The 14845-nt window shown below is 44.3% G+C and overlaps 1 protein-coding gene across 8 annotated transcripts in view; it reads left to right on the plus strand.

The window, feature by feature from the left end:
- The window catches only part of Dnajc6 (DnaJ heat shock protein family (Hsp40) member C6), a 162691-nt gene that overhangs the window by 135353 nt on the left and 12493 nt on the right, over window positions 1-14845 (plus strand). For all 8 annotated transcript variants that reach the window (XM_028870233.2, XM_028870236.2, XM_028870237.2 and 5 more), the window contains 8 exons: window positions 206-323; window positions 1484-1563; window positions 2374-2567; window positions 2676-2756; window positions 4663-5094; window positions 9302-9436; window positions 11561-11629; window positions 13919-14038. In XM_028870233.2, the coding sequence (XP_028726066.1) occupies window positions 206-323; window positions 1484-1563; window positions 2374-2567; window positions 2676-2756; window positions 4663-5094; window positions 9302-9436; window positions 11561-11629; window positions 13919-14038 (1229 nt within the window). The remainder of the gene's footprint in view (window positions 1-205; window positions 324-1483; window positions 1564-2373; window positions 2568-2675; window positions 2757-4662; window positions 5095-9301; window positions 9437-11560; window positions 11630-13918; window positions 14039-14845) is intronic.

The raw sequence follows: 14845 nt of genomic DNA on the forward strand, positions 1-14845 counted from the left end.
TACATCGGGTCAGTGCTCTACCAGCTCAGAAACACTCTGCATCCGGTCCACACTGGCTGCATTCCTACCTTTGCACAAGACAGGAAGTAGTTTCTTGGTCCAAGTCTGGGCAAACAGGTCCCTTAGAGCCATAAAGGTGCATTCCTGTCTGTGATGGTACCAGACTGTGGACACTTTCATGGTCTATTCTGATCTCCATTTAAAGAGAGTACCGTGTCCAAGATGGGAAAATCTTCATCCCCCTGAACATCACAGCCCAAGGCGATGTCATTGTGTCCATGTACCACCTGCGGTCAACCATTGGGAGCCGGCTGCAGGCTAAGGTAAGCTTCAGGAGATTCAGACTGTGAACCCACTGGAATTTGTAGTATGAGTATTGCTGGGTCTTTTCTCTATATCATTTTGGGCTTGATTGACTTGTGAGTGCTTTTAATGCTGTGTTGAGGGGATCACTATAAAGTGAGGGATTTCAACTAAACATGTGTATAGTTAACAATTTTTCCCACCGAGAGATGTCTCAGCAGGTAAATGGTCTTGCCACCAAGCCTGATGACCTGAGTTTGAGTCCCAGGATGCCTCCCCCAAATGCAGTGATTTTTAGTGTATCTAAAAGGTGTTGTTCCTGTTAGAATTCTCTTACTTAAGATTTTTTTTTTCATTAAAAGAAACCTTGACCCATTAGCAGTCACTAACCATCCCCCCTTTCCTGCTTGCTTTCTGACCACTATGAATCTTTTTTCCTACTTCTTCAGACTTTCTTATTTGGGAACATTTCATATAAATGGAGTCATACACTATGTAGTCTATTGTGGCTAGTTTTTTTTTCACTCAGTGTAATATCTTGGAGGTTTATTTGTGTTTTAGCATGTATCAGTATTTCATTCTTTTATATAGTTAAGTAGTGTTCCATTGAATGGATATACCCCATTTACTGATTCTCCATGTTTAGATTATTTCTACTCTTTGGTTGTTAGGAAAGATGTTGCAAGTAGTTATATCTTAATTAATCAAATATTTGCTAAGATCACATATTCCATCCATTGCCTAGGTGTTTTGGATTAGCAAAAGTAATATTGTATTCTTAGCTTTACAAAACTGACCTGAGGAGGGGCCGAGTCAAATATATATAAATATCCACTGCTGTATCAGAGGACAGAGGGGGTGCTGTCATTGGAACAGTTGTTTTTAGGTAGTGGTGGCCAGGCAGACTATGGAGGTGGGCCTTGAAGGATGAGTTTGTTGGGTTGGAGAAGGACACCCTGAGATGAAAGAATATATAAGGATATGGGACATCAGTGGGTAAGGAATTGACTTGCTCTTCTGGAGCAGAGAAACTAGAAATGAAGCTGGGAGTTCATTTAATATTCATATTCCACAAAGGATTGGATAAAGAAGCAATGGAAGGTACTGGCTCCCCAAACCCAATTTTTGGTGCGGACTCCCTTTTTCTCCTACTTATCATGCTTCTTGCACATATTTTTAGGTGACCAACACACAGATATTCCAGCTCCAGTTTCATTCTGGATTTATACCACTGGACACAACGGTTTTAAAGTTCACTAAGTAAGTGCTGCATGGCCCGAGGTTGTTACCAGCATAGCCAGGAATCCCTGATTGTCTGTAGCAGCATGTTGCCACCTCCAAAGTCCCACACTGCGGACTGCTGAGCATGGCTTCACTGCACGGGGAAGCTGTGTGCATTTGAAATCCTTCAGTTAAGTATGGTTGGTCTTAAGAAGTGGATATGGATCACAGTGTTAACTAGAATGGCCTAAAGTTCCATGTTAGGGAACAAAGGATTATGACCTCGATCCCTGTGTTCGTGGATGCTTACACCCAACAGGAATGACAGTTTAATTCCTGGGATGGCATAAACAGTGGCCTCTCTTAAGGGGTGTCTGGCTATAGCACTGTGAAAGAGGTTCTGGGGAAACCAGCTGCACCAAATATTGACCTGAGGTTGCTATAACATAATGTGGCTGCAGATCTCAGGGTGTGACTGAATCTGGAGTGGTGGGTGGTTGCTGGATCCAGAGTCAGGGAGCTATGAAGGATTCAGGGGTTCAGGCTGAGAAGGTAGCTTTGGGTCTGTCTCATTATTTTGATGACCCATTTAGCCATGCCAGTATATACTGGCCAGATTTATCAACCCTGCTTCTCACAGTGCTTTTATCAGTGTGTTTGGTAGCAAACAATTTGAGCAGGTGCTGTTCCGTTTTCTCTAGATGAGGCAAGCAAAGCAAAGTAACACCTGCCTAGTGACTGAGTCTACCCGGAAGGGAGTTTCAAGCTGGACTCTTCAGCTTGAGCTGAGTCTCGTGTTGAGCATCCTGCTGACTGCTCTGCTTGTGCTGTTGTTTTTCTTTCCATCAGGCCTGAGTTGGATGCATGTGATGTACCAGAAAAATATCCTCAGCTGTTCCAAGTGACACTGGATATAGAAGTACAGCCCCAAGACAAAGTGATCGACTTAACTCCACCATGGGAGCACTATTGCACAAAGGATGTGAACCCCAGCATCCTCTTCTCCTCTCAGCAGGAACATCAGGATACTCTGGCCTTAGGAGGTATGAGTCGTGGGCTGCTTTGGGTTTTCAGGGTGAGGCCTCTGCATTACTTACCGCATTGCTTTGTTTCCTGTGTTCGGCTGATGCTGGGTGGCTTTTGCCTTGCAGGTCAGGCTCCAGCAGATCTCCCTCCAGACCATCCCAGGAATCTTGGGCAAGGTGGCTTCTTTGCCTCCCTCTGTTGGCAAGGTATGGCAGAGCCTCTAAGTTAGGATGATTAGGTGATTGAGTGACTAAGTTGTTTAGTGGTTTTATTAAGACACTTCCTGACTCAATCTCAATTCAAGTTTCCTTCCTCCCTTATTTCAGACCCTTCCCTTCATTTGTTTTTCAAATCAGGCAATTTGCCTGCTTTCAAGTCCACGAGTGCACAGAATGACCAGAAGGCCAATGGAGGCTAAATTCTCCTTTCTTTGTTTGCACGATGTTTCCAAACCATATCTTCCGAAATTGATGAGCTGCGATGTATGCTAAGATCTCTCTTTAGGCTGCTGACAACTGACAAAGACTAACAAAGAGTTCAGCTTCCTGCCTTCAGGCAGATATTCTCAAGACACAAAATTGAGTATTGTCTTAGCACTGCACCTCTAGCAAGGCAGGATGGGTCTTGCCCTGGCATGGTGAAGGAAGTCACCTGGCCTGTATCTCTGCTGGTTGCTTTAGCAATCATTAACCCAGACAGGGTTCTACCACTGTGCTGTTTTCTCCCACACCCGGAGGCATTTCCAGACCCTTTCTCCAGTTAGCACTTTACATTACTAGCACTTTATATTACTAACACATTACATTGCTAGCAATTACATTACTAGTACTTTACATTACTAGCACATTACATTACTACATTACTTAAGGAGACAGCCATGGGCATTCTAGTTAGGTATGTTGGCCATTCTTGCTTTGCAGTTTGCAGAGGTTAGCTACAAAGTGTGCTACAGAATCGGAATAGTCAAGACTTTAGATGTGAAGGGGGTGAGAATTCAGCTTCAGAGATGGCCTAGGCAACATTTTCTTGATTGACCTTCCTTGGATGTGTGAATGTAACACAGTATTCCTCCAGCCTGTAGATGTTTTCAGTGTTAGGCTATAAAATATTCGTCTGATTCCTTTGGGTGAAAAGGTTTGCTTACAGAATTTTCTTTTGAAAAATGCAATGGAAACTTCTCAGACTCGGAAGGCCAGCCAGAGGTAGCTTGCAGATGGATCATCAGCCTCTTCTTGGTCCTTACCTTGTATCTTCTCACAGTAATGGCTCCTAATAAAACATTACACTCACTTTCCCATTGTCATGTTAATATGCAGAAATAATTCCTGTACGGGGCTGTAGAGATAACTTAGTGGTTAAGAACACTTGAGGCTCTTAGAGAAGACCATCTATAACTCCAATCGCAGGGGATCTGATGTCCTCTTCTGGCCTCCAGAGGTGCACACATGGTACACAGACATTTGTACAGTCACATGTAAAATCTTTTTTTTGTTTTTTTTCGAGAGAGGGTTTCTCTGTGAAGCTTTGCGCCTTTTCTGGGACTCACTTGGTAGCCCAGGCTGGCCTCGAACTCACAGAGATCCGCCTGGCTCTGCCTCATGAGTGCTGGGATTAAAGGCGTGTGCCACCACCGCCCGGCCTACTGTACTTTTCTGTGGCACCCCACATAGTGTCTGGAAATCAGCATTGAGGTGCTACTTGCTATTGATTTGAGTTCTTTTTATTACCATCTCATGTCATTATTACAGCAGCCTGAGCACTGTGTAGTATTTATTACCCCTGTTTTGCTGAGGAAGAAACCAAGACACCAAGAAGAAAAGTTACTTGCTCAGGGTTGCGCCGCCAGTGAGGGGTGGGGCTGCGTTCCATCCTTAGGCTGCCGGGACCCAGAGTTTTTCCTCTTAGTGTTTATGTTATATTGCCTTGCAGATGTTGAACAAATAGCTGAGAATGATCTGAAATCAAACAGTTATTGCATTGGCAGGGTTCTGAAAGCACTGTTTGCTCGGGGCTGGTAGATCTTCTCTTTCTGGAACAATGTACTCGTAGCAAACCTCGCTTGTCCCAGCCCTCCGTCATCCAATCATTTATTTGCACATTGGCCTTTCTTAGATCAGAAATCAGAGAAGTCGTTCTGTGAGGAGGACCACGCTGCCCTGGTGAATCAGGAAAGTGAGCAGTCGGACGATGAACTACTGACCCTCTCAAGCCCACACGGAAATGCCAACGGGGACAGGCCTCACGGAGCCAAGAAGCCCAGCAAGGAGCAGGAGCCAGCGGCCCCTCCTCCTCCGGAAGAAGTGGACCTTCTGGGCCTGGAAGGGTCTGATGTGAGCACGAACTTCTCTCCGCTGGCAGCTCCTCCCAGCAATTCTGAACTGCTGAGTGACCTGTTTGGGGGTGGAGGTGCCACAGGTCCTGCCCAGGCGGGGCAGGCTGGGGTAGAAGACGTGTTTCATCCCAGTGGACCTGCGTCTGCGCAGTCCACACCACGCCGCGCTGCCGCCTCCGCCTCCGCTTCGCCAACCCTAAGAGTGGGAGAAGGTAATCTTCCCATACTTCTGTTATCTCAGATTTCAGGAATAACTTGTGCCAAGCACGTAGAGCTCAACTGTTTTCGTAAGCAGAACTTTCCTGATTTCTTGGAAAGTTCCTTGGGAGGTCATAAGGAAGTTCCTTGGGAGATCAGAAGGAAAATACAAACATTGTCCTTTTTTGATATATTTGAATTCCATAGTTTTTTTTAATCTAAATTTTTTATTTTTTGAGGATTTCATCCGTGAGTACTGTATTTGCATCATTTCACCCTCCCCCCAACTCCTCCCATATCCCCCCTCATTCTCCTTTCAAATTCATAATCTCTCATTTCTTAATTATTATTGTTACATCTGTATCAACCTACTGAGTCCCTTTACTGTTGCTCATATGTGTTTAGGACTGACTGCTTGGTATTGGGTAACCTATCAGGGAGCTCATCCCTGGGGAAAAAAATAGAGTCTCCCTTGCTCCAACAGCCATTGATTTTCTGTAGCTCTTCGTCAAGGGTTGGAGCCTTGTAAAATTCCCTCTGTCTGTGTTGGCATGTCCACTGATGTGGTCACTGTGAAGGTCTTGTTTAGCCAGCCATATTGTTGAGATGTCATGAGTGCGGCTTTCCTGTAACATCTAGAAGACACTATCTCGAAGCAGGCATCCCGATCCTCTGGCTTACCTCCATGCCCTTATTTCCTCTTCTTGGAGCTTAAGCCTTGAATCTGCTTTGGTTACTTCTGCTTGGAGATGGAGATGGATGAGCTGTTATTTACTACAGCAGCTGATATTGGTGTGATACTCGCCACTTACCAGATATAGAATATATGATTAAACATGACTCAGTTCTTATAAAGATCAGTGCACAGATATCGTTATCTCCACTTCATAGCTGAGGAAATAGAAGCTTCCAGTTTAATTAGCAGCATTTGTTCAAACAGCTGGGCATTGATGGAGCCAGGATCCCAACTTGACCTGTGGACTCGGAGCTTTCCCTTAGACCTCCTGTAATACTTTCTTTGAATTATAGTTTTCTGGATATCCCCTTGCTGTACAGAGAAGTGTTTGGGTACATCAGAGTCTGCTTGAGGGGCCCAGGCCAGCAGCATGGTTGGTGAGAGAAGTGTGGCTGGTCTTTGTAAGGAGTCTGAGCCATACATACTTAGCTAGTTTCATTTAGCTAGTTTCACTTGACACACCACCCCAGACTTCCTTTTCCGGGTCAACCTTCCCTTTTCCCGGTCAGCCACAGCATTAACATTTGCAAGATGATGAAGCTGGGTCCCAGAGATTCATTACAGCTTCAAAATAACCAGCACAAACCAGCTACCCCTGTGACTGTCACCCTTAAGATGATGCTGCATTAGAAAGGGTAAAGAGATGAGTCTCAACCATCTAGGCTTGGGGGATGCTATAGAAACCTTCCCGCATGCTAAGCCTTCACCTTCTCTGGAGGCTCTGGGCTGGTCTTGGCTTGTGAAGTTCTGCTGGATGCCTCTTTTGTGAGAAAGGGAATTAGAACCACAGAGTTCAGGTGCAGAGTTTCAGTTGGTGGTGGCTGGATATGAACCCGGGAGCTTTGCATCCTACATCGTGGTTCTTCTGTGCCTTGCTTTCTTCCATCTGGTTCCTGTTTGTCAGGATGAATGAAAGGCCCGTCAGGGAAACAAGATCCCAGGATAGAAATCAGCAGTGTTCCATGGCTGAGTTTTAAGACAAGCTATCCTAAGGGTGTTTGATAATTTAACTCTTCATAGTCCCATACTACTAGGTGTATTCATGTCAGAGCTGGAAGGCACAGTTGACATTAGTTAATTCTGCCTGTGAAATCATAGGTATGTTGTCTGAGTATACCCAGCTATTAATGGCAGACCTAGATGTAAGACTCAAGTATTCTGTCCCTCCAAAATGAAAGAGAACACCAATCCTAGAATTAATGGCTGCATTTGAATCACAGGACTAACACTTAACTATCTGGAGAGTCTGGTTAAAAATTTAATTTGGCTGGGTGTGGTGGTGCACACTTTTACCACAGCACTTGGGAGGCAGAGGCAGGTGGATCTCTGTGAGTTCAAGGACAGCCTGGTCTACAGAGCAAGTTCCAGGACAGCCAGGTCTACCTAGTAAGTCCCTGTCTCAAAAACAAAACAAAACAATGAAAACCCTCTTAATTTGCTTAGTTAAGGATAATACCCGTGGGCATAATGGTAAAGACTAACTCTTGAGTTTTCATCTGTAGTATGCATGTTTCATCTTTGGTTATTAGAGAATTTCTACAACAAGGTGATATTAAAAGTGCTCCAGTCATCTAAGAAGTCTTTAGTGTCTTCTCCATTGGTTGGCTTCAACTAGAAACAGGTGGCCTTACCCCTTGTCTTCTTATAGTCATGCTGCAATCCCCAGAGTCCTTGTGTCGGAGAGGATGAGCTCTCCTGAATACTAAGTAGGGCAAGGGATGTGCATCCTGGACTACATTGTGGGTACTGCCACAACAGGCTGATCTGCTGCCCCTACCCCACAGGGGTTGAGAGAGCCTTGTGCCAGTGACGTCATAGCTGTAGACGTGTGAGCCACACGCCCCACTGCCTCGTGACAGTGGGAAGTGTTTGTTCACTGGTGTGGTTCTCAGGCTCTATTTCTAGAATGGGTCAGCCTCACTCCAGGAAGCAGGCTGTCATCGGCTGGGTGCCTACAGATTTGGAAGTGACATCTCACTTTAGGTAGCTCAAGGAGGTTTTGTTCCTTGCCCTTGACAGTGAGAAATCCAAGGGCAGTTGTCTCCATGCAGCTCAGGGATGGGCAGGCATCTCGTTCATTTCATGACTGATGCTTGTGGGGATAATCTGGAGCCGGGAGCTGGAAGATTTGAACGTGAGTCTAGCATAGTGTTTCCTGGACTTGAACAAGAGCAAGTTTCTGAACCTCAGTTTCCCCAGGGCCGAGTGAAGGTGACAGCACTTCTGTTTGCCAGGGAGAAACTGAGGACCACCCAAGGTCTTCTCCATAACACAGGAAGCTCTACTGTTACCGACAAGCAGGGCCTTCCATATTCCTAGCTTCCTCACAGCTTTCTCCAGCTCCTAGCAGGCTGTGGAGTCAGTGTTTTAGAAATGCTTGTATCCCGTGGACTCGAGATTGCAGCTTCGCTCACTGCTCTCATTTTATTCTGTTTTTAGCTTTCAAGTGAGCTGAAGGTCCCTTAAAAACAAAGTTAAAGAAAGACCTACTTAGTGGGGTTGTCCTTTTCTTTTGAGATGGGTCTTACATAACTCAGGCTGAGCTTGAACTTCTGATCCTCCCATTTCCACCCTCTAAAAGCTAGAATTACAGGGATGTACCACTATGCCTAGTCTTCTGTGGTGCTGGGCGTTGACCCAGGCTTCATGTATGGTAGGTAAGCACTCTACAGATTGAGCTACATTCCTGGTCCTGTCGGTGGGGTTTTCCACTATTTGTCTTTATAGCAGCTCCCCCTGCCTGTTTTTTTCCCATTAATTCCTTTTACATGAGCAGTCATTAGTCCCTGGACCCCTGTAGTCTATACCTGGTTTAGGCAGCTCACAGATTCATCTGTGTTGATCTTGTGTTCTCAGCTAGTCTGTAACTCGGATTTGCTGGTTCTATGTTATTAAGAAGCTGGCTTGAGGGGATGGCTCATTGAGTAAAACAGCTTGCCACACAAGTGCCAGAGCCTGAGTCCGAACTCCCAGAACCACATAAAAGCTGGACATGTAGTGTGAACATCTGTAATCCCAGCACTTCTATAAGGAGATGGGAAGTAAAGGAAGACAACCGCAGAAACTCCAGGCCAGCTAGCCTGATGTACACAGCAGAAAAACAAGACTGTCTCAAACAAGGCAGAAGATGAGGACAGATACCTGCACTCTGTGGTGTGCTGCACACACACACACACACACACACACACCATGCACACACATGCAGGATTTATTAAAGGTGCTTTAACCCTCATTTAGAATTATGGCTTTTGAATAAATAAATACAGAGTCTTTCATCTACATGGAGGGGGGGAATTCCTGTCGTGTTGGGACCCACTGTTAGTTCTGGAGGAAGTTCTAAATCTAGGAAGGGGTGAGGAAGGTCAAGAAGAGGCAAGCTTCAGCCTGGTCTTTCAAGTGTTTGGCAAGCTAACAGGCCTTCAATCTCCATACAGCAATCACCTGGCAGGATCGAGAAATAAATGCATCCTTCCTTTGTTTTCTAGGTACCACCTTTGACCCTTTTGGAGCCCCTGCTAAGCCAGCGGGTCAGGATTTGCTGGGCTCCTTTCTGAACACGTCCAGTGCTTCTAGCGACCCCTTTCTGCAGCCCACAAGAAGTCCTTCCCCTACAGTGCATGGTAAGAAAGTGTCTTCTATGATGCTTAGTGGAGTAATGGAATGGTTTTCCACAAGACAACGCTAAGTACTGAGATGTGAATATAAAAGCGCGCGTGCGCGCGCGCGCGCGTGTGTGTGTGTGTGTGTGTGTGTGTGTGTGTGTGTTTGCAAAAATTTTGGAAATTAATAATTTGTTAACATGCTAAAAACTCTTCAATATCTTATGAAAGAGATTCATTTAACATTTAATTTGGTTTCACGATGGTCCTGAAACCAGTAGGCTGTGGATTTCTGCTTGTTTTTACACTAGACCTGCATACCCAGAAGCAGAGGGTGTCATTAATTATAACCGTTACTACTTTGTGTATCAGTGAAAAAGAGAAATGCTCCCCTTTTAATTAGTTGGAAGTTATGTCCTAGTTGCAGAAATCTTTGAAATGTAAAAAAAAAAAAATGGGGCTATTACATTAGTAAAATATGATGTTAGCATTCCATGAAATTATCAATTGTCAGAGCAGAGTTTGGGACATGGTACATGGATGTGTGGGAGCACCTCTGTCTGATATGACAGCCACCAGATGTGCGTGGCTACAGAGCACTCGAGATGAGCACTCGAGGAGTGGTTAGTCTTAATTGAAATGTGCTCCACGTGTAAGGCAAACAGCAGATTCCAACTTTTACTGCACATAAAAGAATGCAAGATATCTTCACATTTTTATAACAGTCCCTCATTAGAATAAGATTTGGGTTATCTGCTCAATAAATTAATATCATATTTTACTGATTTAAGAATTCTGTTTTTCCACATTTCAAATGCAGGGGTGATGATTAATGTTACCATTATTTTCTCTTTTACATATAATTCAGGTCATCTATGAGCTCATAGTGGTTCCTTATTTTACCCCCAACATTAGAGCCAACATTGTGTACCCTGGTCATAGCCTGTGCAGACCCTATTTACTCTACCCTGGTCATAGCCTGGGACCTCATTTCCCAGTTTTCCTCCTTTCTGTCTTCATTCCAGCCCTTTGGGTCTCTTCCTCCCACCCACCTCATTTTCATCCTGATAGATGTAAGACAAACATCAGAATGTAGAGGAAGCCAGATGGCAGATGTTGACAGAGTTCTCTGCTTTTGGCCTTTTGTTCATGGGTTACTGTGGAGCCAGAGCAGAAAGGCAAGAGCCGTCGTCCCTGATAATGGTGTGTGCTTTTTAATTAATTATCTGATAGGAAGGTACAGGATATGCTGACAGTAGGTAAATAAAACAGGTAACTATGAAGCCCAGAGTGCTGATCCTGGTGCCTTGGGTCCTTTGTGTGGTTGTGTGTGTGTGTGTGTGTGTGTGTGTGTGTGTGTGTGTGTGTGTGTGTAGTGTGGTGTGTGTGTTTTCAATCCCACTTGTAACGCTAGTAGAGTGAATTCTACTTGCTGATTTTTATGGTCAAAGTCTTAGGGAGATTCTTCCTTCAGTAGCACATTTCACTTCAGTTCCGCTCACAACTTCTTGAGAGGTCAGAATGATCTCTCTTGAAGCTCTAATGGGTTTCTTTTTGAGTGACAGTAGACACCTACCTGCCACCAGCATAGTGGGAGATAGATAGTTTTTGCCCAATTAGTGTTCTGAATGGCTCATTCTTCTCAATCCATGCACAGCTGAGGAGGAAATGAGATCCCAGTTCTGGGTGGTTCATGCGTTGAGGCCCTTGTCAGCACTAAGCTGGGTTGAGTTTAAGGATATCTTCCCTCTTTTTGCATAGCCCGGAATGTTAAGTACATTAGTGAGGTGCACGAAGATGAGTAAGACAATTCCCACATTCAAGGAACTCAGCATTAAATGAGGACAGACATGTGCACAATTGTAATTCCAAGTGGGTGATCATGGAGGTACCACAAAGGTGAGCCAGAGAATGAACAGAGAAAGCCTATGGTTTCTACCAAGCTCTCATGAGCATGCGCAGATGAAAGCAGAAACTATCCCTGTTGCAGAGAGAGGTGAAAGCCCAGGAGGAGGAACGGATCCATTAGATAGTGAGAAGTCATGCGAAGCCGTGCAGTCTAGAGAAGACAGCTTTGTCCTGGGCAAACTCAGAGGAGTGGGCTCTGAGCTGTCTTGTTTTCATTCATCTTCTCTCCGTTTGCAGCTTCCAGCACACCTGCCGTGAACATCCAGCCAGATGTTGCTGGAGGTTGGGACTGGCATGCCAAACCAGGTAAAGACTAGCAGGTTATTTTTTGTACACCAGTGACCAGTGGCAAACTCGGTCCTTCATCCAAGATAGGGGGATACTTGGAATATTACAGTCCACTGTGTAGCTTGATTATTCCTAATGATCTGCATTGTAGCAGCACTTTTCCCAATGCACTTGATGACATGATATATATATATATATATATATATATATATATTATGTTATATTTTTATAAATATATAATATATACTACTTATATTATATATAATATATATATATATATATATTTGTCTTATAAATTTAAGCTGCAAGTGTATTCGTGTATATATATTGTTTAACTTTACAAGACTCATCTGCAATATATCTGTATCCACAGTAGAATTAGATGGGTCTGAATTGGTTCTACCACTTAGAATCTCCTGGATTCTTTCTTCTTAGATAAGTCTCAGCTTCTGTTCTCTTATCTGAGAAATGGGGCTAACCATGCTTAACCCACACAGCAGAGTAAGTATAAGTAAAGCAGTGTAGATGTATCCTCCCTCATTGTTCATGACTGAAACTTGACACCCACCAAGTGGTAGCTACCATGGCTTCCTTTCCCCAGCCCCATTTTCAATGAGTGTGACTGAATAGGTCCTTTACTAAGTAGAATGTCACAGCATCTGTGATTTTGTGAGTGGCTTATGTCATTTTAAAAAATGTCCCAAGGTGTATCCACATTGTAGTCCATAAGAACATTTGTTTCTTTTTAAGCCTAGCTCAGATTTTGCTGTCCACATACACCACATTTTTTTCTGCCTTCCATTTTCAGTGGACGGGGATGATGTGCAATGACCATGGTTGTGTAATGTCTCCTTAAGGTCCTTATTTTAATTAATACCTTGGATATGTTCTCAGGAACGTGGTTGCTGAAACATGGTAGTTCTGCTTTTAGTTTGTGAAGAGCCTGCATGCTGTTGCCCACAGTAACTGTACCATTCTGCATCCCTGCCAGCAGTGTGCAAGGATCCCATTTCCTCCTCATTCTTACACTTTTTTGGGGGACAAATCCTGACAGGTGTAAGATAATACCTCGAGTTTACTTGATTTGCATCTCCCCTAATAATTCCTGACTGCAGTGATTTGAATAAGAATGACCTCTGCAGGCTTATATATTTGAATAGTTGGTCCCAGTTGATGGAACTGTTTGAGAAGGGGGTGGTGTGTCACTGGGAGTGGACATGTAGTTTCAGAACCCCACCCCATTCCCAGTTAGCTCTGTGCCCCATGGATAATATGTAAGCTCTGGTTTCTGCTTCAGTACCGTGCCTGCTCCTGTGCTCCCCGCCATGGTGGTCAGGGACTCTCATGCCCTGGAACTGTGAGCCCCAATCAACGTTTTCTTCTGTGAGTTGCTCTGCCCCATCACAGCAGTAGAAAAGTCACTAAGACAGTGATGTGGAGGATCTTCGTGTGTGTTGTGATCATTTGTAAATCTTCTTTGCAGACGTGTCCTTGGCCTATTTTTAAATCAAGTCATTTGTCAATTTATCATTAAGTTGTAGTCGCTCTATATATATTCTGGCTCAAACTCCCATCAGAATAAAGGTTGGCAATATTGTCCCCCATTGTATACTTCACTTTTTCCCTCTGTGGACTATTTCCCTTGTCATACAGGCTTTTCTAGTTCAATTTGTCTACTTTTTGCTTTTATTACCTGTGACTTTGAAATTTTTTTCTTTAAGTTAAGGGGCTGGAGAAGTGGTTCAGTGGTTAAGAACACTGTCTGCTCTTACAGCAGACTCAGGTTAGATTCCGGGCACCCACGTGGTGGCTCACAATGGTCTATAATTCTAGTTCCAGGGGACCTGACGCCCTCTTCTGGTCTCTGTGGGTATTGCAGACACTTGGTGTACAGACATACGTGCATGCAAAACATCCATGCACATAAAATAAGATACTCATAAAAAAATTTTAAGTTAAAAATGTTAAGTTGAAAGATGATAAGCAAGATCCCCAGGGTGGTGGGGAGAGTTCAGATCCAGCCTGACTTCAGATCTATGAAGAAAGAGAAAGCTGGGATGGGAGTGGTAAACATGGAAAATAACATGCATGGCCAGGGAAGAGCGGATGCCTGACCTGTGTCTTACCCTTGCTTCGGGTCACCACTCACCTAAATCAGAGTAATAGCATCTAGAGACTTCTCACATATTTCCAAACCCCATTCTAATTTGCCTTTAGGGGCAGCTGAACAGGAGCTCTGAAACCCCGACTCTCAGCATCCTGCTTCAGGGAACTAACTCATTTTCAATGGTCTCCATTCCTTTCCAGGGGGTTTTGGAATGGGAAGCAAGTCAGCTGCCAGCAGCCCGACAGGCTCATCACATGGCACCCCTACCCATCAGAGCAAGCCCCAGACTCTGGATCCCTTCGCCGACCTGGGCACACTGGGTATGAATTTACCGGATTAAGATCTGAATAGTACTTCATGCTAACGTCAGCTGAGGCGGGACAGAGACCCAGCTCCACACTGATCCTATAGCAGCGCCAGACTTCTCTTAATCTTTCTGAGACCTCAACTCGGGTAAAACTGGATCCTTGGCCTCCATGCAAAGTGGAATTGGAGTTTAAGCATCAGTGTTAAGAGAAAGGGAGGCACCAGGGAAGAAATTAAAATGTGCTAGAGAACGTGGGTGTGGGCGTCTCAAAGTAGAGCCCCATGTGATGTCTTAGCATTAGCGGGGTAGACTGTTTGGCTTCCTTTCAAGTTATGTCTCGAAGGGTTGCTAGCAGTTTTTTGTGTGTCCATTTCAACTAATGAGGTTATAGCTCCAGAGGTGCCCTGGATGTGATTATAATTTGATAAAAACAACACAACATACAACAACAACAACAAAAGCAGGAGCCACTAGGGTCACACATGGGGTTTAGAGCATGCACTTTTACCGTGAAGGAGATTTTCTGGTGAGATTCATAGAAAAGTGAAGGTTTACCCGGGAAGAGAGAAAGGCTGTGGATAAATATTGTGTTAGAATTCTTCATTCTCAGCCCCAAACAAGCCCAATATAAAAGCAGTGGAGGGAAATAAGGGATTAAGATTGGGGCATAAATTCATGAAAATAGAAATGAACAAATTAATACAAGAAATAAAGCAATGAAGAGAAGAACTGATAAATAAGATGGGCAGACTAAAGAAAGAGAAGACCCACATGGGTAAAATTAGAGATGAAAAAGGGTAAATTACACTGGGTGGTGGTG

This window comes from Peromyscus leucopus, chromosome 2, assembly GCF_004664715.2.
Source record: "Peromyscus leucopus breed LL Stock chromosome 2, UCI_PerLeu_2.1, whole genome shotgun sequence".
In the NCBI taxonomy this organism is placed as follows: domain Eukaryota; kingdom Metazoa; phylum Chordata; class Mammalia; order Rodentia; family Cricetidae; genus Peromyscus; species Peromyscus leucopus.